The 25,424-nt window shown below is 40.9% G+C and overlaps 3 protein-coding genes across 3 annotated transcripts; 1 reads left to right on the top strand and 2 right to left on the bottom strand.

Annotated features, from left to right (window-relative positions):
- Window positions 1-2,801: 2,801 nt before the first annotated feature.
- LOC135232709 (olfactory receptor 6Z7-like) lies at window positions 2,802-4,153 on the top strand. The gene has a single exon (XM_064293436.1). The coding sequence runs from the start codon at window positions 3,005-3,007 to the stop codon at window positions 3,941-3,943; it is 939 nt and encodes a 312-aa protein (XP_064149506.1). The 5' UTR covers window positions 2,802-3,004; the 3' UTR covers window positions 3,944-4,153.
- Window positions 4,154-6,998: 2,845 nt separating this feature from the next.
- LOC100656849 (olfactory receptor 6Z7-like) lies at window positions 6,999-7,937 on the bottom strand. Its single transcript, XM_010587049.3, has one exon. The coding sequence runs from the start codon at window positions 7,935-7,937 to the stop codon at window positions 6,999-7,001; it is 939 nt and encodes a 312-aa protein (XP_010585351.2).
- Window positions 7,938-17,213: 9,276 nt separating this feature from the next.
- Window positions 17,214-18,655, bottom strand: LOC100657129 (olfactory receptor 6Z7-like). Its single transcript, XM_003406641.3, has one exon. It carries the CDS (start codon window positions 18,156-18,158, stop codon window positions 17,214-17,216), a length of 945 nt encoding a protein of 314 aa, XP_003406689.2. The 5' UTR covers window positions 18,159-18,655.
- Window positions 18,656-25,424: the final 6,769 nt, after the last annotated feature.

The raw sequence follows: 25,424 nt of genomic DNA on the forward strand, positions 1-25,424 counted from the left end.
TGATTACAGATCCAAGTAAAACGAAATGCTTGACAACTTCAGTCTTTTCTCCATTTATCATGACGTGGCTCATTGGTCCAGTTGTGAGGATTTTTGTTTTCTTCATGTTGAGGTGTAATTCATACTGAAGGCTGTGGTCTTTGATCTTCATTGGTAAGTGCTTCGAGTCCTCTTCACTGTCAGCAAGTGAAGTTGTGTTATCTGCATAATGCAGGTTGTTAATGAGTCTTCCTCCAATCCCGATGCCCTGTTCTTCTTCATATTGTCCAGCTTCTCAGAGTATTTGCTCAGCATACAAATTGAATAGGTCTGGTGAAATGTTACAACCCTGACGCCCACCTTTCCTGACTTTAAACCACACAGTATCCCCTCCTTCTTTTCGAACAACTGCCTCTTGATCTATGTACAGTTTCCTCATGAGGACAATCAAGTGTTCTGGAGTTCCCATTCTTCTCAGTGTTATCCATAATTCATTGTGATCCACAGTTGAATGCCTTTGCATAGTCAATAAAACACAGGTAAACATCTTTCTAGTATACTCTGCTTTCAGCCAGGATCTACCTGACATCAGCAATGGTATCCTTGGTTCCACGTCCTCTCCTGAATCCAGCTTGAATTTCTGGGAGTTCCCTGTTGATATACTGCTGCAGCCACTTTTGAATGATCTTCAGCAATGCCTTCAGTGCAGTTTGGACTTCTTCCTTCAGTACCATTGGTTCCTGCTTATATTGTACCTCCTGAAATGGTTCAACATTGACCAATTCTTTTTGGTATAATGGCTCCATGTATTCCTTCCATCTCCTTTTGATGCTTCCTGAGTCATTTAATATTTTCCCCATAAAAAATCCTTCAATACTGTAACTCGAGGCTTGAATTTTTTCTTCAGTTCTTTCAGCTTGAGAAATACAGAGAGTGTTCTTCCCTTTTGTTTTTCTATCTCCAGGTCTTTGCACATGTCATTATAATACTTTTTCTTCTCTAGCCACCCTTTGAAATGTTCTGTTCAACTCTTTCACTTCATCATTTCTTCCTTTCCCTTTAGCTACTTGATGTTCAAGAGCAAGTTTCAGAGTCTCTTCAGACATCCATTTTGGGCTTTTCTTTCTTTTTACTGACTTCTTGCTTTCTTCATGTATAATGTCCTTCATGTCATTCCACATCTCGTGTGGTCTTCGGTTATTAGTATTCGATGCATCAAATCTATTCTCGAGATGGTCTCTAAGTTCAGGTGGAATATACTCAAGGTCATACTTTGGCTCTTGTGGACTTGTTTTAATTTTCGTCACTTTCAACCTGAACTTGCATATGAACAACTGATGATCTGTTCCGCAGTCAGCCCTTGGCCTTGTTCTGACTGATGACATTGAGCATTCCATCGTCTCTTCCCAAGATGTAGTCAAAAGTAATATTCATTTATATAGAACTTTCCCTTCAATTTTCTTATGCAATCTCCACAACATCTCATGGGAGCCAGTATCATTCTTCTCATTTTACTGAGGAAAAAACAGAGGGTCACATAAATCAGAGATTGTAATATGCAGATGAGGCAGGTTTTCTGATTTCAAGGTAAGTGTTCTTCCAACTACACTACATTGATTCCGTTCCAAAGTCAACAACCGTCAGAAGTTGAACAGAAAGATCACTTAGGATGAGAGCTAAGGCTCCCAGCCAACACTGACTACCATTTGTTGCTGCACCTGCTAGAGGTACAGTGTCTGGAAATCCAGTGTTCATGCTTTGTGCGTTAAATAAGCTTGTATTAAGTACCTATAAGATGCCAGGCAGGGTTCTCCTTGCTAGATAAGAGGATACAGTGCAGAGTAAGACGGACTCAGTCCCTGCCCTTGTGAAACTCGCAATCCAGTAGAAGAGACGATGAACAGGTGAATAAACATTCAAATAATTTAAAATAATAATTACTTTGAGAGGAAGTAATTGGATACCAAACCAGTTGCAGTCAAGTCGGTTCCAACTCATGGCAACCTCATGTGTTGCAGACTACAACTGTACTCTGTAGGGTTTTCAAAGCTGTAACCTTTCAGAGCAGATCCCCAGGCCTTTCTTCCGATGTGGCTCTGGGTGCGTTCGAACTGCCAACTTTTTGGTTAGTAGCCATGTGCTTAACCACTTGTGCCACCCAGAAACTCCTAATGGGATACAATGACAGATAATAATGATCCGGGGTGGTGGTGAGTTTGATACAGGATTTCCAAGGATGGCTTATCTGAGCACAAGACATTGAAACCGATGCCAAGTATACTAAACCAAACCCTTTGCTGTCGAGTTGGTTGCAATTTACAGCGACCCTATATTACACTAAGAAGCCAGAAACAGGAAAATCAAGAATGGGGAGAAAGGTGTTCCAGAAAGAAGGAAACTCACCTGGGAATTCTTTAAAGCTTGAAGGACCTTGTTCCATTTGAGGAAGTGAAAGGTCTCCCACGGAACTTCAGGAGATGAGACAAGAGGAAGGATGAAGTGAGTTAAACCTGAAACAGTTGGAAGTGATTGGAACATTCAGGACCTTGAAGGCTGTTGTAAGGAACTTGATGCTTAGTCTTAGATTAATGGGGATGGTGAAGAGTTTTAAGCAGAGGAGTAGTCCAATATTATCTTTGATTTTTAAAGGCCCTTCACAGATCCCTAGGTGGTGCAAACACTTGACTGCTTACCTAAAGATTGGTGGTTTGAACCCACCCAGCAGAATCATGAAAGAAAAGGCCTGGCGATCTGCTGCTGTTAAGATTACAGCCAGGAAAACCCTATGGGACAGTTCTACTTTGTAACTCATGGATCACCCTGAGTTGGAATTGACTTGATGGCAACTGACAACAACAACTAGCTTCTACGTGGAGAAGGATATTAGAAGGTAAGAATGGAAGCAGAGAGACCAGATAAGGGGTTATTCAGTTGATTCTAGTGAGATAATGGCTTGGACCAAAGGTGAGGCAAGATGTAGAGAGACAGATTTACAAAACATTTTATAGATATATTTTGTTCTTAGATGGTGAGATCCTTGGAGTTGGCCAACATGACCAGAGTTCAGGAGTTTATCCTGCTGGGTTTGTCCACAACGGTGGGCATACACGGTGCCCTGTTTGCCATCTTCTTGAGCCTCTACCTGTTGACTTTATTAGAGAATACTCTGATCATCTACCTCATCTTCAGTCACAGTGAGCTCCGCAAGCCCATGTACTTCTTCCTGGGTAACCTGAGCTGCCTGGAGATGTGCTACATGTCAGTGACCATGCCCAGCCTGCTTGTGGGGCTGTGGACAGGGTTCTGCCATGTGCCCTTTACAGTCTGCATGACCCAACTCTTCTTTTTCATCTCTCTTATCTGTACTGAATGTACCCTCCTGGGCTCCATGGCCTATGATCGCTATGTGGCCATCTGCTGCCCACTCCACTACCCACTACTCATGCGGCCACAGGTCTGCCTGGGCCTGGCCTTGTCCTCATGGCTTGGTGGTCTTCTGGTCTCCGTGGCCAAGACAACATGCATTGCAAGCCTATCCTACTGTGGCCCCAATGTCCTCAACCACTTCTTCTGCGATGTCTCCCCTCTGCTCAACTTGTCCTGCACCCACGTGGCCCTGACAGAGCTGGTGGACTTCATCTCTGCCATCGTTATCCTCTGGGGTTCCCTCCTAGTGGCCATGGCCTCATATGCAGCTATTGGTAGGGCTGTGCTCCACATGCCATCAGCCACTGCCCGTCGCAAGGCCTTCTCCACGTGTGCCTCCCACCTGGTAGTGGTGGGTATCTTTTACTCAGCCACTATCTTCATCTATGCCCGTCCCAGCCGCATAGAGGCCATGGACCTCAACAAGGTGCTCTCGGTCATTTACACAGTGGTCACGCCCATGTGCAACCCAATCATCTACTGCCTTCGGAACAAGGAGGTCCAGGGAGCTTTCCGTAGAACTCTGCATAGGTCCTGACACTGACCAGCTGACCGGGGCGTGAGGGAAGATCTCAAGTGACCAATACCCTATGTTTTATTGAGCTATCATTCACCTACCATAAAATCCACCCTTTTAAAATATACAATTCAGTGATTTTTTAGACTATTCACGATGTTGTGCAACCATCACCACTACTTAATTCCTGATTCCATCACCCCCAAAAGAAACCCTTTACCCATTAGCAGTCACTCCCTATTCCTCCCTCTGTCCCTAAGCAACTGATAATCTACTTTCTGTCTCTATGGATTTACCTATTCTGGACATTTAATATAAATCAGATCATACAATATGTGGTCTTTTGTTACTGGCTTCTTTCACTTAACACAATATTTTCAAGGTCCATTCCTGTTATAGCATGTATCAATGCTTCATTCCTTTATATAGTTGAATTATTTTCCATTGGATGTATGTACCACATTGTGTTTACCTTTTCATCAGTTGATGGGCATTTGGGTTGTTTCCACTTTTTTGGCTGTTGTGAATAATTGTGCTATGAACATTTTTTTTTTCCTTCAGAATAAATTCCCAGAGTGGGATTGATGGGCTCAAGGTCATTTAGACTGTCAAGGCTTTAAAATTTATTAATGAATTTGCCTTCTAAGAGGTACCAGTCTATATTCTCCCAGACAACACCACAGCATGCTCATTTCCCTTGAGGCATTGTCATCATGAGCTATTATTACTTAAAATAAAATTTAAAAATCTGCCAGTGCGATAAACAAGTCATTCCACAGAAGGTCATCCTTTAAATTTCTGTTTTATGTTTATTTTTCTAATTAAAAAAATAATGTAAGCTTATTTTTAATTATTCAAATACATTAAATATAAAACCATGTAGCCTTATCCCTGAAAGTAACCATTAATAACTGCTTTTTGATATGTAGTATTTCAGATTCCCATCTAGATACATATTAACATAAGTAATTATCACAATTATTGGTATTATCACTATTATTTCATGAAAAGTTTGACATACTTATATACTTATTTATTTATTTGTGCTTTAGGTGAAAGTTTACAGAGAAAATTAGTTTCTCGTTCAACAATTAATACATGAATTGTTTTGTGACATTGGTTGCAATCCCCAAGATGTGTCGACACTCTCCCCTTCTCCACCCGGATTTCCTGTTTCCATTTGTCCCATTTCCTGTCCATTCCTGCCTTCTTTGCTTTGCTTTTGGGCAGGTGTGAGCATTTGATCTCATATATGTGATTGGACTACAAAGCATATTTATTAAGTGTGTTAATGTTTGTTTCATAGACCTGTCTAATCTTTGGCTGAAGGGAGTGACTTCAGTTCTGAGTTAAAATGGTGTCTGGGGGCCATAGTCTTGACTCAACAACACACCTAAGCTATCTCCTCACATTAGTATCTACAAGTCTAGTTTAATGCCTTTAATGGCTGCGTGTTATTTCTCAGTATGCACATAAAATACTTAAATAACTATCATTGGATATTTAAGATATTCCCAGCAATCTCCAATAAAATAATGTTTAGCCCAAAATTCACAATTTTGAAATGAACATTCTTGTACAGCCATTTGGCGAAACTGAATGCATATATATATATATATATATATAATGTATTTAATATTTTTCAAAGGGGAAATTGCTGTCTTCTATATGAATTTGCATTTCTGGTATTAATGAAGTGATTAAATGTTTTCTTGTAGGCTATCAGCCAGTTATGTTCCTTCTTCAACAACTTTCCTGTTTATGATCGTTTTCCTTTTGTTTTTGTCTTGAAGTAGTCATTATTTTAGAAAATCTTTATAGATTACACTGCAAATATTTTCCTCCATGTTTCTATTTGCCTTTGAAACCTGCGTATGTATTTTTTTCATTGTAGTGAAAATATACATATCAAAACATACACCATTTTAATAATTTCTACAATTATTATTCAGTGACATTGATTACATTCTTCTTGTTTTGCAACTATTCTCACTATTGTTTTCTGTATCACTCCACTACCATTAACATAAACTCAATGCCTCCTAACTCCCCCATTCCCCTTCCCTCCCACCCTTGGTAGTCACTAATAATCTTTGGTTTCTATTTATTTGCTTATTTCATAAAAATGACACCATACAATATTTGTCCTATTGCAGCTGACTTATTTCACTCTGCATAATGTTTTCAAAGAAACCCTGGTGGCATAGTGGTTAAGTGCTACAGCAGTTCGAATCCACCACCAGGTGCTCCTTGGAAACTGTATGGGGCAGTTCTACTCCGTCTTATAGTGTTCATTCATTTTCAAGGTTCATTCATGTTGTGTTATACATCAGGACTTCATTTCTCTTTATGGCTGAGCAATATCCCATTGTGTGTATATACCACATTTTATTTATCCATTCATCTGTTGGTGGACATTTCCATTGTTTCCACCTTTTGGCTATTGTGAAAAGTGCTGCAATGAAATTGGAGTGCAGGTTTCTGTTTGCATTCCTGCCTTCACTTCTTCTGGGTTTATACCTAGGATTGAGATTGGTGGGTCTTATGGCAGTTCCATATTCAACTTTTTGAGGAACCACCAAACTGTTTTCCACAGTGGCTGTACCATTTTACATTCCCACCAGCAGTGAATGTGTGCTCTAATTTCTCCACAACCTCACCACCACCTGTTGTTTCAGTTTTTTTTTTTTTATTTGATCATTGCCATTCTTATAGGGATGAGGTGGTATCTCACTGTAGTTTTGCTTTGCATCTCCCAAATGGCTAATAAAGGAGTCCTTGGTGGTACAATGGCTAAACACTCAGCTGATAACTAAAAGGTTGGCAGTTCAAGCCCACACAGCAGCTCCGAGGGAGAAAAAACTGTTGATTTGCTTCCATAAACATTACAGGCTTGGAAGCCCTATGGGGCAGTTCTAATCTGTCATATGTGGTCACTATGAGTCTAAATAGACCTGGCAGCACCCAACAACAACAAAAACAATGACTGATGATGTTGAGTATGCTGTGTATATGTTTTGGTGATAAAGGCTTTAAAATCAGGAGCAGGAAAATGTCCAGTTTTCTCTGGAGGGACTCAGTGTGGGCGTAGAGTCTTCTTTAATGCTATGTGGACCTCCTTGTTCCTCAAGCAGTAGATAATTGGACTGCATATGGGCGTGATTGCTGTGTAGATGACCGACAGCACCTTGTTGAGGTCTGTGGATTCGATGTGGCTGGGTCGGGAGTACATGAAGAGGACCACTGAGTAGAAGATGCCCATTACAACCAGGTGGGAGGCACAAGTGGAGAGGGCTTTGCAGTGGGCAGCAGCTGATGTCATACGGAGTACAGCCCTACCAATGGCCACATAGGAGGAGAGAGCAACTACTAATGACCCACAGAAGATGATGATGGCAGAGACAAAGTCCACCAGCTCCGTCAGGGCCATGTGAGTGCAAGACAGGTTGAGCAGAGGGGAGACATCACAGAAGAAGTGGTTGAGAACATTGGGGCCACAGTAGGAGAGGCTCATGATGCATGTGGTTTTGATCAAGGAGATCAGAAGGCCACCAAGCCATGAAGTCATGGCCAAGCCCAGGCAGACCTGGGGCCGCATGAGCAGTGGGTAGTGGAGTGGGCGACAGATGGCTACGTAGCGGTCATAGGCCATGGAAGCCAGGAGGGTGCACTTGGTGCCAATAAGGGATATAAATAAAAATAGCTGAATTGTGCAAGCTGTGAAGGGCACATGGCAAGGCCCTGTCCACAGCCCCAGGAGGAGGCTGGGCATGGTCACAGACATGTAGCACATCTCTAGGCAGCTCAGGTTGCCCAGGAAGAAGTACATGGGTTTGTGGAGCTCACTGTGACAGCAGATAAGGTAGATGATGAGAGTGTTCTCCAAGAGGGTCAATACATAGAGGGCCAGGAAGATGGCAAACAGGGCATCCATTACACCCAGTCTTGTGGACAAACCCAGCAGGATAAACTCCTGGACTCTGGTCATGTTGGCCAACTCCAAAGATCTCTCCATCTAAGTAAAGAAAGAAATAGGTTTGTAGAGATGCTGATTTGTCCAGAAGTGCAATTGCAGAGAAAGGGAGAATGTATATGATGTGGGCCCCTAGAACCAATGTAATTGCTGCATGTTGATTGTTAGGGGGAGGACATGTGGGGAAGCCACTGGAAAATTGCAAAAATGGAAACAGAAGTCTTACACCAGTGCTCACTAAATCTGTGATGTTATGCAAGTCTTCCAACCTTTGCGAGCCTCATTGATCTCATCTATGAAATGGAAATGAAATCTACCACTATGATGTCCTTGCTCTTGTTATATGCCATTGAGTCAATTCTAACTCATAGTGACCCTATATACAGCTGCCCTATAGGGTTTCCTAGGCTGTGATCTTCACAAGAACAGATTGTCAGGTTTTTTCTCTCATGGAGCCACTGGTGGATTTGAACTGAGGACTTTTCAGTTCGCAGCTGAGCACTTAACTGCTGCACCACCCAGGCTTCTTATGTTATCTTTACTTCCTATGAATATTAAACATGACAATAGATGAGAAGGTGGTTTGTAAAGCAAGGAATGATAGTTACTTTTGTTTGCTTTGAGTGGACTCGAATATCCAACCTTTAGATTAGCAGCAGAGCACCTGAACTGTTTGCACCACCCAGAAACTTATACCTAGACTACAAGCATTATTTTCTCCCCCATATAGATGACATCACCAAGGGTCAGAAAGGTTAAGTGACTTGTCCAAGAACACACAATTTGGAAACTGCAAGTCTGTCTGACTCCTACACCAATGGTATCAGTCTCTTGGGGATTTGCTCCATGATGTATCCTAGAAGTAGGGGTCTTTTGCCTCTGGCATTAACACTGGAAATCCAATATTATTTTTTTTAGGGAACTGAGATGTGGAGAGTAGACTTTTTTGAACTATCTCTGACTTCAAGAGAAGATATACAAAGGGACAAATATATAAATGAGAGAATTTTAGAGAATACGTGGTAAGAGGAAAGCAAAACAGGATGGATGGGGTTGGCAATGTCTATCAACTATCCAACCAAAACCCACCAGTTCTTGCTGAGTCAATTTCAATTCCATGGTGACCCATGTGTTTCAGAGTAGAACTGTTCCATAAAGTTTCAAAGGCTGTGACGTTTTGGAAGCAGATCACCAGGTCTTTCTTCTGAGGTGCTTTTGGGTGGGTTTGAACTGCCAATTTTTTGGTTAGCAGCAGAGCCCTTAACCATTTGCACTACCCAGGGATTCCTCACAAAGCCTTGAGAGATGAGAAAGGGTACGCTATACATTGAGCTGAGAGAAGAACATTCGTGGCAGAGTAGAAAAGTAAGTGCCAAAATTTTGAGTCAGGAAGGTGGTTGGCACCTTCATGGAAAAGAAAATCCAGTGTAGCTGAAGGACAGAGAAAGAAGGGGAGGGGGAGGATGTTAGGTTACTTCTCATCTACGTATTGAGCAAAATCTGCTTCTCTGTAGTCCCTCTCCATCCTAATCCTCAGAATGTTCTAGTTTTCACGTTAAACTTTCCCATTGAAAATTAAATTTCAGGCTAATGGAATGAAATACAGAGGCCCTGAACACACTCGCAGTTATGTGGGAACTTGATTTGTGGCATCATTTGCATCGCAGATCGGTGGAGAAGATATGGACTGTTCAATGAGTGGTGCTTGGATAATTAGTTATCAAAAGAGGAAAAAGAATAATAATAAATGAAATCCCTACATCACACCACACGCACAAGGAAATCAAATTCAAGTGAACTAAAAACATAAATGTGAAGTGCAAACCTCTAAAATTTTATAAAACAATGTTGAAGTATAACTTTGGGTATAGAAGACCAAAACAATGAAGGAAAAGAATTTTAAACCTGTCCACATTGAAATTATTCCCACTTACATGAAATAGCTAAATTAGGCAAGTTTTTATGAGACCAAAGTTTATTAGTGGTTACCAGGGTTGGGAAGGAGAAAGGGAAAAAGGGAGAGTCATTGTTTGGGGGACACTGGGCTTCTGTTAAGGCTGATGGAAAAATTTGGAAAGGAATAATGGTAATGGTTGAACAACATGATAAACATAATTAATGTCACTGAATTGTACATGTGAAGAATGTTGAGATGGCAACTGTTTTGTTACATATATATTTACCACAATAAAACATATCTCGGTAAATCAATTCCAGAAATTTATAAGAAGGATGAGAAAAGAAATTATGGTCACCATAAAAAATTAAAAGAAAAGTCACAAGCTGGAAAAATATATTTGCAATACATGTAAGTGACAAAGGATTCTTATACAAAGAAATTGGTCAATTGATATGAAAAAGTTCTCTAAAGAAAAAATGGACAAAAGGCCAGAATGAATACCTCACCAAAGAATACATATTCATGGCTAAAAACATGGAAACATGCTCATCTCTGTAGGAACGAAGGAAATTAAAACCAAGATTAGAAACATTTTTATATCCACAGAATCAGCACAAATACGTTATTTTTGTTGTTGGGTGCTGTTGAGTTGATTCCAACTCATAGGGAGCCCATGTGACAGAGTAGAACTGCCCATAGGTTTTCCTAGGCTGTAAGATCAAGTCTTTCTTCTCGGTGCAGGTTGGTGGGTTCAAACCACCAATCTTTTTGGTTAGTGGCCAAGTACTTAACTGTGTTCTACCAGGGCTCCTTTTAGCACAAATACAAATATCTGAAAATATTAAATTTAGCAAGACTTGTAGGAATGAAACCTTAATACACTGCTGCTGGAAGTGTAAAGTGGTATGATCACTTTAGGAAACAACTTGCCCTTATCTAGTGAATTTGAAGACCTGACTGTGACCCATGAATTCTATGTCCAAGCAGATATTCAAAGTAAGGTCCACAGCAGCCTTGTTTTACTAGCATAAAAAAAGGAGAAATGAAAGCATCCCAAAAGTCCAACCACAGTAGAATTAATAAACAAACTGTGATCTATTTATGTAATGAAGTACTTATTCTATAAATAAATGGCTGAGACAGGACTACACCTAATATCATTAATAAATCAATATCAAAAACATAATATTGAGAAAAAAGTTACAGAAGTATACAAGCAATATATTTCTATCTATGCTCAATATACAAAAATTTTAAAAAATTGCTTAGGGAAACAAGGGCATGTGGTAAAAGAAAGTAGAAGAGTGGTAGACCTGAAATTCAAGATTGTGGCTCCTTCTTAGAGAACAGGGAGGAGAGGACAAGAGAGGGGCTCATGGGATCTTCGAAGATAACAGTCGTGTTCTTCTTAAAGAGATTGATGAATACACAGAATCACTGCATTGCTATTTTTATCCCTTGTTCGGACATGTTATCAGGAAAGGCCAGTCCCTGGAAAAGGACGTCATGCTTGGTAATTTAGAGGGCCAGTGAAAAAGAGCAAGACCCTCAAGGAGATAGATTGACACAGAGGCTGCAACAAAGGGCTAAAACATAGCAACAAGTGTGAAGATGGTGCAGGACAGAGCAGTGTTTCATTCTGTTACACAAGTGGTCCCTATGAGTCTGAACTGACTCAAGGCACCTGACAACACACATGTGTTTTAAGTTCCTTTGCATCTGCTCAGTATTTATTCAAAAGGCATTTTTAAAAGTAGCTTATACATATACTGAAAATCACATAATTGTACACTAAAAAAGTCAATTATGCTGTAAGTTAATTAAAAAAAAGAGTTAAAAAATAATTTCTTTTCACTCCTAACTTTCAATATCCTTTTTCTCTTCCCCAGAGGTAATGAATGTTCTAAGTTTTTTTTTATGGATACTTCCAGGATATTGCCAGCATATTCATGCACTTATATAGTATGTTCTTGCTATTAGGTGCCATTGAGTCAGTTACAACTCACAGCGACCATTTGTATAACAGAGCAAAACACTGCCTGCTCCTGCACCATTCTATGTTTGAGCCCACTGTTGTAGCCACTGTTAGTCAATCTTGTTGTAGGTCTTCCTCTGTTTCACTGACCGTCTAATTCACCAAGCATGACATCCTTCTCCAGTGTCTTGTCCCTCCTGACAACATGTCCGAAGTATGTGAGACGAAGTCTTGCCATCTTTGCTTCTAAGGAGCATTCTGGCTGTACTTCTTCCAAGCCAGATTTGTTTGTTCCTTTGCTAGCCCATGCTATATTCAATATTCTTCACCAACACCGTAATTCAAAGCCATTGATTCTTTTTTGGTCTTCCATATTTATTGCCCAGCTTTCCAATGCATATGAGGCAATTGGAAATGCCATGGCTTGGGTTGGGCTTACCTTAGTCCTCAAAGTAACATTTTTGCTTTTTAACACTTTAAAGAGGTCATCTGCAGCAGATGAGCCCGACTCAGTACATCATTTCATTTCTTGACTGCTGCTCCCATGGGCACTGATATATCACTGCATTTTAAAACATGGCCCATATCACACATTAAGTATGGGTACTGAGATTCCTTTGAACCCAAAAACTGTGTTCTTCCTTCCGTGTCTGAATGCCTTCTCCCTCATTTCCAAAACCAAAACCCACTGCCATTGAGTTGATTCCAAGTCATAGCGACTCTGTAGGACAGAGTAAGTTTTCCAAGGCCATAATCTTTACGGAAATAGACGGCCACATCTTTTGCCCACAGAGTGACTGGTGGGTTCGAACCACTGAACTTTCGGTTAACAGCTGAATGCTTAACCACTGCACCACCATGGCTTCTTTCTCCCTCAGTAGCTTTATTAAATTTCTGCCCTTGAACATGTTTAATTCTTGATTTGTCCGAATTAAGGGGAAATGATATTCCTTCCTCCCCAAGTCTGTCAGTTTAGGCAAGAATAGATAAGGCCATTAAGATAGTCCCCTTCAAGTAAGAGATGGAAAAAAATGTTGAAAAGTAACACAAATGCAATACATTATATCTGTTGTTTTTGGTTGTTGCTATCGTTAGAGTCATTTTATAATTATATGGAATCAGTTTAGCCAAAGGAGGCAAACATATTCGTGGTGGAGACCTTCATCTTGGTGTTTTGGAAAAATATCTTACTTCATACCCACGATATATTGGTTCAGTTAGCATTGTTGCCCACTTATTTTTCAGGTGAACACAGCAAGGTTCAAAGAGATGAAGCCACTTGCCCAAGATCATATGTGAATTGAGCAAGAGATCTTATGCACCAGTTCGAGTCACCCTGCTCTTTGCAAAACCATATTTCAGAGTCTGGCTATCTTGGCTGTAAGCCATTCTTCCTGTAAGTCCCTTCAACTCCCTGAGCCAGGGTTTCTAAGTAGATAAAACTGGGGGAACTTTGACCTATCTCAACTCAAATGGGTGTTAGAAGGATTCAATAAAGTAGTGTAAGTACAATGTCTCACACGTAGTGTTTAAAGTTGCTTTCAGGTCAATTTCTGTACTATTTGAGGTGGACTCTCTCAGTTCTGGACAAGGTCACCTGGCCATTGGAGCTGTCATTGGTCCTGAAGAAGAGTTGGGCTGTAACCCAAGCCTTTATGGACAGTGGAGCTGTTCTTGGGAAATCCTGCCAAAGCCTCTTTCCAGGTGCTTTCCCTCCTTTGCTGATATTCCTTCCTTCTCTGGTCCACTTTACCCCTGGTAATGCTCCTGCCCTCTTTTACTTTCCCACTACCCCTCTTCTTGACTTAACTTCTTCACGAAGTCTCCATGTTATCTTGCCTCTCTGAAAAACTCAAGTGGTCCTGGAATGTTCCTGATCAATCTACTGAAGAACTGATAAAACCCAAACCAAACCCACGGCCATAGAGTCGATCCCAACTCATAGAGAACCCATAGAGTTTCTAAGACTGTAAATATCTAGGGAAGGAGACTGCCACATATCTCTTCCATGGAGCCACTAGTGGCTTCGAACTGCTGACCTTTAGGTTACTTTTGCTTTAGCCACTGCACCACCAAGGCTCCTTGGACAACTGATAAGTATATCTAAAAAAGTATTTTGCACTGTAGAATTGGACTATTTGGGGATGATTCTTAGGTTTGGGGCCCATTTCACAAACATTTTTCAAGTCTGAATCCTACAATGTGTCTGAGGATATAGTTATGATTAACTTGATTTCTGCCCCCAGAGAAGTTTGTGATCCTCAGCTTGCTAGCTGTGTGACCATGACTAAGATTCTTAACCTCTCTAAGCCTGAACTATTTATTACTTAAGATGATAACAATATTTACTTCAAAAATAAAAGAGAGACGTAATTACAATTCTGAATTCTTGCCTGTGTACTATGTACCAGGTGTTTTAGATGTGGCATGATGGCTAAACACTCAGCTGCTAACTGAAGGGTTGACTGTTCAAGCCACCAGTCGCTCTGCAGAAGAAAAGACCTGATGATCTGCTCCAGTAAAGACCACAGCCTAAGGAATTCTATGCGGCAGTTCTTCTCTGTCCTATATGGTTGCTATGAATCATAATCGACTCAAAGGTACACAACAATAATAACAACATATATAGTACAATATGTGGTATGTTATATATAGTACTGTGGCCTTCAAGCATTTTACCATGGCCCACAATAGGAAATACATGCTACATTGTGACTCAGGCACACTGACACACACACCACACAAACACCACAGACACATATAAAACAGAAGTTTAACAAAACAACACTTACCCTTACTTTATGTGAGACACTTTGATATTTTCTGTCATGTTCTTTTATATTTCATTTTAATGCTAATCTTAACTCAATAAATTGGTTTTATTAACCTCTGTTTGAAATATATTGTCATCAGTTTAAGAGCAGGGCTTTGGAATCAGGAAGAAATGGTTCCAGCCATGGTTCCAGTTTCTATCACTGACAAGCTTGTGACCTTAGACAGCACTCTGACATTCTGAGGCTCCTATATTTATCTCCAGTAAGGAGATAATAACGCTGACTTCATAAGACTTGTCGTGTGGATTAAATCCAATGAAGTCGCTATGGTACTTAGGCAGTACCTAGCACCCTATAGGTATTTTTTATGAGTGAGAACTTTTTTGATCCTCTCTATTCCTTCTTCAAATCATGTGAACTTGGTCCCTTACCTCCCAGCTGAACTTAGACAGGTGCTAGTTTCCCTTTAGGAAGGAGACTCTGGGGACCAAAAGGGCTCAGCCCCTGGATAGAGGTGAGGATGTCAGTGACGAAGACGTGACCAGTGATCTCAAGGACCTCAACTCAGTTCAGAAGTCTTTCCAAAAAGTTGTCTTTGGTTCTGAGCATGAGTTATCACTTACCCCTCCTCATTTCTCCACCTCTGTGTTCTCTAAGCTGCAGAGAGAGCTCAGGTCTTACTGCCAGCCGCAAGCAGCTAAATTATATCCAAGGATGGACCTCAGAGGGCTCCCTAGTCTCTGTGGACTTAGAGGAAAGACTGAAGTGAAAACTTTTCCTAAAGTTCACTGTGGCTTGGGAAAGTGACTCGGAAGTAACATTGGTTCCAAATCAGTTCTCATAATTTTTTAAATTTTATTTTATATATACACAAACTGTATTATATATAATCTATTACATATATGCATATATGTGTATATTTATAACATAAAAATTGCTATTTCATAACATATATATATATATACACACACATAAAAATTGCCATTTTAACCAGCTCATGGGTTGAGAAGAGTTACAAAAATTAAAAGCAGGAAAATTACATTATACCTTTATAACTTACGATATTGGATTGAAATTGGTGGTACATAAGTCATGTTTTTAATAGGATTAGATAGATTGATGATAGATAAATAGACATTTCCATATACTCCATATATATGTGCATGTGCGTATAAGTATACGTGTGCATACACGCAAATATACATGTATATATAATTATACAAACATATATGCGTATCCACACATACCTTTTCTAGCTTTGTCCCCTGAGAGGCCTAGAAGCAATAACATCACACGAGAAGCAATGAATCCATCTGGTACCCAGATTGTTCTTATTAGCTGCCATCAAGTTGGCCCCTGACCCATGGGAGCCCCATGCACAACAGAACCAAATGCTGCCCAGTCCTGCACAAACTGTGTGATCAGTTGTGATCAGACTGTTGTGACCCACAGGGTTTTCATTGGCTGATTTTCAGATATAGGTTGCCAAGCTTTCTTCCTAGTCCTTTTTATTCTGGAAGTGCCGCTGAAACCTATTCGGCATCATAGCTACACATAAGCCTCCTCTGACAGACAGGCAGCGGCTATGTTTAAGGTGCGTTGGCCAGGAATTGAACCGAAGTCTCTCACATGGAAGTCAAGAAGTCTATTACTGAACCACCACTGCCCTCTTATGTAATAATATATAGGTATGCATGTATATACACATACACATATTACATATATACGTGTGTGTGTATATATATATACAGACAGAGAGAGGGAGAGAATGACATAGTAAATAGACTAAAATATAAATAATGTGGGTGACTTCAGGTAAAGGGTAAACAGGAATTCAATCTGCTCTTGAAATTATACCCAAATTAAATTTTAACCCAAAAATAAAACAAAAAATTCCATAGTTTTTTTTTTTTTTATTTAAAATATATGTTTCGGACATATATCTTTGTCAAAACATACAAATCTATTTCTCTTTATTTAACAGCTTTATGTTCATCTCAATGTGAAGGTGATATATTTAATTCATCCACTATCAATGGACATTTAGGATGTTTGTGATTTTTTTCATTACAAATAATGATGCAGTGAATATCCTTGTACATGTATCTGTGTGTACCAGTGGGAACATATAGACACATTTGGTAAACATCTGTCAGTCTTCTAGGAATATAAATGATGTGGTTGTTAAATTTGCATTTCTTGGTTTGTAAGTAAATTTCAGCATTTTTTCATGTGGGTTATTGGCCACTTAAAGTTCTTCTTTTATGGCTTACTTTCTCACGACTTTGGTCATATTTCTCTTGTATAGTTCAGATTGTGTTACTGATTTACAGGAGCTCATTGTATATGGTCGTTGTTAGTTGCTGTTGAGTCCATTCCGACTCATGGTAACATCATGTGTGCAGAGTAGAACTGCTCCATAAGGTCTTCAAGGATGTGATCCTTCAAAAGCAGATCGGCAGGCCTGTATTCTGAAGCAGCTCTGGGTAGGTTCAAATGGCCAACCGTTCCAATAATAGTTGTGTGCTTAACTGTGCCAACAGGGTTCCTTCATTGTATATTAGGTGGTAAAAACTTTTCACCAAATTTCATTTGTCTTTCAAAGGTTATTTATGGTGTTTGGGGTCATGAAGGACTTCTTATGAGTTGAGAGATCAAGCTTTCCAAAACTAGCATCGAGGCAGATGGAGAGTTTTTCTCAGCACTGCATGGACCTCCTTGTTCCGCAGGCAGTAGATGATTGGGTTGCACATGGGTGTGACCACCGTGTAGGTGACCGACAGCACCTTGTTGAGGTCCATGGACTTGATACGGCTGGGACGGCAATAGATGAAGAGGGCGGCTGAGTAGAAGATGCCCACCACGACCAGATGGGAGGCACAGGTAGAGAAAGCTTTACGGCGGGCTGCGGCTGATGCCATGTGGAGCACGGCCAACCCAATGGCTGAATACGAGGCCAAGGCTACTAGCAGTGTACCACAAAAGATGACAATGCCAGAGATGAAGTCCACCAGCTCCATCAGGGCCACGTGGGTGCAGGAAAGATTGAGCAGAGGGGAGACATCACAGAAAAATTGGTTGAGGACGTTGGGGCCACAGTAGGAGAGGCTGGCAATGCATGTGGTCTTAACCCCTGAGACCATAAGACCACCAAGCCATGAGGACAAGGACAAGCCCAGGCATACCTGGGGTCGCATGAGCAGTGGATAGTGGAGTGGGTGACAGATGGCCACATAGTGATCATAAGCCATGGAGGCCAGGAGGGTGCACTCAATACAGATGAGAGAAACAAAAAAGAAGAGTTGGGTCATGCAGACTGTGAAGGAAATGTGGTAGGATCCAATCCACAGTCCCACAAGCAGACTGGGCATGGTCACTGACACGTAGCACATCTCCAGGCAGCTCAGGTTGCCCAGGAAGAAGTACATGGGCTTGTGGAGTTCACTGTGACTATAGACAAGGTAGATGATGAGAGTATTCTCCAAAAGGGTCAGCAGGTAGAGGGTCAGGAAGACAGCAAACAGGGCATCTCGTATGTTCACCCTTGGGGACAAACCTAGCAGGATAAACTCTTGGACTCTGGTCATGTTGGCCAACTCCAGAGACCTCTCCATCTAAGGAGAGACAAAAAAAATTTGTTGACATTCTGGTTGCAGAGGTATCCAGTTAAATCCGTTGCTGTCAAGTTGACTCCAACTCATGGCAATCCCATGTGAGTCAGAGAAGAACTGTGTTCCACGGTGTTTTCAAGGCTGTGAGCTTTCAGAAGCAGAATACCAGGTCTTTTTTCCAAGGTGCCCCTGGATGGGTTCTTACTGCAGACATTTCAGTTAGTAGCCAAGTGTGTTAACGGTACCACTAGGAGACTCTAGGTCATAAACCTAGCTCGGTGAAGATGCTCTGTTTACAGGCTCTGAAGCAAGTCAACCTAGATTTAAATGCCACCTCCACCTCTTTACTACTTGTACTATCTTGGGGAATCATTTCTCCTCCTTAATTCTCAATTTTCCTACCTGTAAAAAGAGGAAGTAGAACCAGTCCTTTTCTTCCTTCCTTCTTTCTTTTCTCCCTTCCTTCTTTCTTTTCTCCCTTCCTTCTTTGTGAGGTAAGACTTTCTCTCTCTCTCTCTCTCCTTTCTTATCAATAATGAGCCATTTATTTCATGCGTTATTCTTATAAGATAACATATTTACAGGTAAAAAAAATTCAAGTGAATGTAGCTCTCATCCTTGACACCTGGTTTCTTAATCCCCATCCCAAGAGGCAACCATTGGTAACACTTTTAGGGTGGGTATACCTCCAGAGATGATATCTATGAATACCCTTATATGTAGACAGCGGTATTTTTAAACATAAAGTGTAGCACATGATGTATTTCTGAGTCTTTATTTTTTTTAATTAACAATATATCTTGAAGCTAATTCTGTATCATGATAGAGCTACCTTTTTCTGTTTAATAGCTTCAGAGTAATCCCTTGTATACAAAAACAAAACCAGTTGCTGACAAGTAAATTACAACTCATTGTGTCCCCCATGTATGTCAGAGTAGAACTGCTCCATAAGGTGTTTAAGACTGTGACCTTTTGGAAGATAATCACCAGCCCTTTCTTTCAAGGTAACTCTGGGTAGGTGAACCACCAACAGTTCAGTCAGCAGTTGAGTTCTTAACTGTTTGCGTCACCCAGGGATTCCAATCCCTGGACCATAATTACTAGTCCTTTCCTACCCCAAGACATCACAGAGATCATGAAATGGGACTGATTCGTCTACTAATCCTCAGGTTCCAGCACAGTTCCTGGTACAATGACTATGTTTTGACAAAAATAAACAAGTCAATGTGGGGGCTGTATCATGACCGTACTTTAATGCAATGACAATAAATATGGCCTTCATCTTATATGTAATTTAGATACAGAAAGGATAAGGATTTTGGATTCATTTAACAAACACCGATGCCTGTGGGTGTGTTTACCAACATTTATTGAGTACTTTCTGTGTGCCAGGCCCAGTGCTAAGAACTTCTAAGCATTATCTCATCTTTTGTTCACAATACCCTTGTGAGGTAGGACTTAGAACTCCATCTGATGGAGAATAAACTGTGCTGGGCACTGGATGGGCAGGTGTCTACTCCATAGGGCTCACAGTCTATAGGAGAAAATAGACTTTATTGAACAAAAATTAAATTCAAACAATTTCATATACTGTAGATGACAGAGGCAGTGGCTGGGTCCACTTGTTCTGGCCATGAAAGAAAATGACCTGAGAAGGTGATATTTTAATGGAGATCTGGAGGGCAAAGAAGGGTCCAGAAACGCAAAGAGCCAAAGGGAACAGCATTGTGGACAGAGGGGATAGCAAGAGCAAATGCCCTGAACTGAGGAGGAAATGACAGTTCTCACAGATAACGAGGAGGTCTTTGAAGCTGTGGCTTAGTGAGCGAGAAGAGTAGAAAGACACGAGGATGGAAAAATAGCCAAGGACTAGTCCACATAAAAGGAGGCATTTGGGTGTAATGGTTAAGTGCTCGGCTACTAACCAAAATGTTGGCAGTATGAACCCACCCGTTGGCTCCATGGCAGAAAGATCTGTCAAACTGCTCCCGTAAAGATTACAGCCTAGAAAACCCTATGGAGGCAGTTCTACTCTGTCACATGGGGTTGCTATGAGTTGAAACCAACTTGATGGCACCTAATAACAACAAGTTTACATAGGGTCTCAGGAATTTTAATTTGTTGCACTCTTTTGCCACAACCAACAATGAAGCAATGATCGGTGGATTCTTAAATTCACTCCTTCAGTTTTCCAGATAGTAGGACAAGAATTTTGTATGTTATTTTATTCAGTTATCTCAAAGATTCTGCAAAAAAGACTATCGTTATCCTAATTTGACAAGGATTAGAAAGCAATAGTGATTTACCCCAAGTCACATGGCCAATTTGGGAAATAGGAACAAACCTAATTCTAATTTGTGTGTTCTAGTTATCCTTGCTGTTTATTATTAACCCATGATGCTAGTATTCTAAATCCCAAGCAAACGTTAATGGTAAAAAAAAAAAAAAAAAATTTTTTTTTTTACTATGTAGTGAAAGAGCGCTGGTGGCGCAGCGGTTAAGAGCTACAGCTGCTAACCAAAAGTTTGGCAGTGCAAATCCACCAGCCACTCCTTGGGAACCCTAGACCGCAGTTCTACTCTGTCCTATAGTGTCGCTATGAGCTGAAATCGGCTCAGTGGCAAAGGCTTTGGTTTTGGTTTGTATGTAGTGAAGGAGCCCTGGTGGCGCAACAGTTAAGCACTTGGCTGCAGGCTGAAAAGTTGGCAATTCAAACCCACCCAGTGGCTCCACAGGAGAAAGATCTGGTGATCTTCTCCTGTAAATGTTACAGCCTAGAAAACCCTGTCTCCCCCATTGCCGTTGAGTCAATTCTGGCTCATAGCGGCCGTATAGGACAGAGCAGAACTGCCCCATAGGGTTTCCAAAGAGCGGCTGGAGGATTCGAACTGCCAACCTGTTGGTTAGCAGCTAAACGCTTAACCACAGTGTCACCAGGGCTCCACTGTATGGGGCAGTTACAATCTGTCACAAGAAATGCTATGAGTCAAAAATGGACTCAACAGCAACTAAAAACAACAAAATCATGTAGTAAGCTCTTTATATGTGCCAGCCATTGAGCTAAATTCTTCTCATTGTCAGCTCTTTAAAGTCTCACAAAACCTCTACAAGGATGCTATTGCTATCCAGTTTTGCTGGTTGGGAATCAAGCTCAGAGAAATAAGCAACTCACCCAAGATCACACAGCAATGACCGCTAGAACTGGGATGTGAACTGAGGTCTCCTTGAATCCAAATCTCATCTTCTGTCTTCCATCCTTAGAGTTTCCATTTCAGATGTTTAAATACTGACTCAGACATATTAATGAGAAAAGAACATTTGTGCCCAATTTGGGTAACAAAGATGCCTACTCTGCACAAAAATGTTAGAAATGAAAAGGTCTTTGAGAGAGACTTTCTCCAGTCATGTAACAGGGAGCCCAGAGCAACTGTATGCATGCAAATATTTCTTTCCAATATTTTTTTCCTAATTACAAGAATCAGAGTTTTCTAAGAAGTCAAATATGAAGATAGTAGAAAATGTTTGGTGTCAAGGTTCTGGACAAAGGTAGAGGGGACATAAGTAAAGTCAATCCTTAGAACTTTTTTTTTAGGACATATAGGTGTTGTGTACATTATTGCACTTACTACACAGATTGGGAAACTGAAACTCAGAGAGGTAACTCCACCAGCCCACATTGTCAAAGCCATTAAGTAGAATTTACACTCCAATAAAAAAAATTGCTGGATCTAAATCCAGTTATCTTTCCTTTGCATAGACTCTAAAGTCAGACATCAGTCCCAGGTCCAGTTATATTCTAGCTCCTTGATGTGACTTTGGGATACTCTCTGCACCTTTCTGAGGCTGTTTCCAAATTAGTACAGTGGAGAGTGAGTGCCTCTTTTTCTCATAGGGTTATGGTGAAGATTAAATTAAAAATATAGCTATATACTTAATGGCTATAAAATTTGAGACTTTTGTAAAAGTTCAGACCAGTGTCAGTCCTGGTAGGGTAGACTTTTTTGTTCTGATCAAGGACTCCTCACTAGCCTGAGAACCAGGACTGTGTTGGATCTGTCCTTAGTACTGAACATTTACTCCCTATGAACTTGGGTTTGGCTCCTGATATCACTGCTCTCTGCAGTCTTAAATGAGAGCCCTTACCTGCTTTGTTCCTGGTTGTAAGATGACATGCCAAATCTGCGTTTTGCCCACAGGTTGTACCTGATTTTTCAGACATCCAGGAGGTCATTAGAAAAAGGCATAGATAACTAATACGGATTACTGCACAAATATCATGTCCTTCTGATCAGAGCTTGAACGCACATAGAAAATAGCACTTATTACTTAGAAGAAGCAGACAGCACACCAGAACAAATGTGGATCCATTTTTTAGTGTCACTCTCCCCCAAACTTGAGAAGGTTGTCTGGGTGGAGGTGACAACACTTCCTGCATACCCCACATTGTGCTGTTGGTTAGGGAATTAAAAAGGGCGGGGGGAGCTACCTTCTACCTGTCTTCCTCTGGCCAGGTAGACCCAGTTAGAGGGACGGTAAGCTTATCTTATACATGCCCCACTACCACCATTCTTGAGGAGACAAAGGAAACTTCGTCTCCCAGCTATTTTATATCCCAGCCTATGTGACTAATCACATTTTTCTAACACTAACAAACACCAGACCTCGGGGCGGGGGGGCTTTGAAGCCTAAAGATGCCAGTAGGGAGAGGATTGGGGAAAACCAGTGTTTCCTGGTTTGTCCAAAGGATTTGCTCTTCACACTGGCTAACCTTGGGAGAAGTTGTCTTCAATATTTTAAAAGCAGCTTTCTTTAGCCCACCTTTAGTACTGCTTGGTGAAGCTCTACTTTGTTATGAGGAAGAGCTCATCTGTTTTCCTCCCTTACCCCTTCCTCCCACACTGAGCTTCCTTCTGCCTTGCTTCTCTTCCTTCCTGGTTCTGCCTTTGATCTTCATTCTCCTCCCATCCATATTTATTAAATACTCACCTCCTCCATATATCCTTTTCTGAGTTTATGACTTCAAATGCTTCAAAACCCCCTGGATAATCTGCAGAAAAACCCATAAATGCACCCCCAAAAGGTCCCGTTAACATCCCAAAGCTTGTTGTTAGGACCTGGTGATCTCCTTCAAAAAAAATTGGCCAGAGAAAACTTGAATCTTCCCAAACCCAAAACCCACTGCCATTGAATCAATTCTGACTCATAGTGACCTTATAGGACAGAGTAGAACTGACCCATAGAGTTTCCAAGGAGTACCTGGTAGACTCAAGCTGCTAACCCTTTGGTTAGCAGCCATAGCACTTAACCACTAGGCCACCAGGGTTTCCACGTGAACCTTAGAACTAGAATATTCAAAGAAAATTCCATTTCAAAAATCTGTTTCAGCCATTAACTATTTGTGAATAGGTTGTCCTGGGTACAAAGGAGAGATGGTGATGAATAAACTGGTTCCTGCCCCCAGAGAGATTGGGCCATGATTTTACCTCTGTTGCCTTGGTAAAGGAGCCCTGGTGGCACAGCAGTTAAGAGCTTGGCTGCTAACCAAAAGGTCAGTAGTTTGAATCCACCAGCCTCTCCTTGGAACCCTGTGGGGCAGTTCTACTCTGCCTATAGGGTTGCTATGAGTCGGAATTGATTGTACACCAAAGAGTTTTGTTTTTGTTTCAGGTTTTCCTTGGTAAAGCTACTGAATCTCTTCAAACTTTTGTCATATGTTATTCAAAAGCAGGAACAACCATTCCTGCCTTTAAATATACCTCTTTTGTGGAAAGGAGGACAGTGTGTGTGGTGGTTACAGGGTCGGGCTCAGGAATATAAAGAACTGGGTTTGAATTCTGTTGTCCTGAATGAAACCCAGAATTACTTTCATGAGAAAACAGATTCTTGGTTGGTAAAAAAAAAAAAAAGACACCTTTAATTCTCCTCCTCTCCATAAATATTCATAAAAAAGAGGTTTGTTCAAAGAAAGCATTGTGCTAAGAGCCCTGGACATATGGACAAAAATAAACCTGGGTTCTGGCTTCCAGGAGTTTGAAAACTGTTATTTTCCAAAAGTGTGACTCTAGGAAAGTTTCTTAACACTGCTAAACTTTCTTTGTCTATTCAGTACTGTAGGAGTAATTACAATTAATTAATTTCATAGAATAGTAGCTACTACATGCCAGACCTCTGAGGGGTGGTAGAGCATAGTGGTTAAAAGCAAAGGTTTTGAAGCCAAACTTACATGAGAAACAGTACCGTCTCTGCTCACCTAATTGTGTGGTCTTCAGGAAGCCGTTTAATCTCATGTGTAGTGTTGATATACTATACGGAGATACAACTACTACTTCATCAGGAGCCCCAGGGGTGCAATGGTTAAGCATTTGAATGCTAACCAAAATGTTGGTGTTTAGAACGCACACAGTGACTTTAGAACGCACACTCTGTGGGAGAAACCTGGTGATCTGCTCCAGTAAAGATTACAGCCTTGGAAACCTTATGGGGCAGTTCTACTCTGTCACATGGGGTCGATATGAGTTGGAATCAACATGACAGCACACAACAACAACAACAACTGCTACTAGTACTACTTCATCAGGTTCTCAGAAGGTTAAATCAATTAATTATATGTAAAGCGTTGAGAGTCTGTACATGGTATTAGGGTATGCTATAAAAGAAAGTTTCTTTTTGTTCCTTGTCTTCACCCCCAAGAAACAGCATTTAGTTTACTTACCTGGTGGCCTAAGGACAATAGGAATAAATTATGCTTTGCTGGTGCTGCCCTGGAGGCAACTTGCATGCTCAGATGAATTCAACTTCTGCCCAGAGGTGGAGATGCCAATGAATGGAAGAAATGCCTTTCAGTCCATCTTGGAAGGAACTATCTTTGGTTCTGAACAAGACACCCACTATACTCTTGCATCTCCTCACAGTTCTTGAGCTGTTGAGCTGATTGTCCTTGCAGTGAGAAGGGAGAACGGAGGTAAGCTTAAATTGGATCTTTGGACCTCAGAGACATCTCCTGCTCTCTGTGGATTTGAAGAAGAGATGAAATGGAATTTTTTTTTCTTTTTTTTTTTTACTGATGCTGTGAAGAGGCTTAAGAGGAGGAGGAGCAGAGAAAAGTCTGCCTCTAAGCCACGGCAGTTCGAATCCGCCAGGCGCTCCTTGGAAACTCTACGGGGCAGTTCTACTCAGTCCTATAGGGTCGCTATGAGTCAGAGTCGACTTGACGGCAGTGGGTTTGGTTTTTTTGGTTTAAGCCACCCCAAATTTATCTAAACATGCATT

This window comes from Loxodonta africana, chromosome 11 (genome assembly GCF_030014295.1).
Source record: "Loxodonta africana isolate mLoxAfr1 chromosome 11, mLoxAfr1.hap2, whole genome shotgun sequence".
NCBI lineage: Eukaryota > Metazoa > Chordata > Mammalia > Proboscidea > Elephantidae > Loxodonta > Loxodonta africana.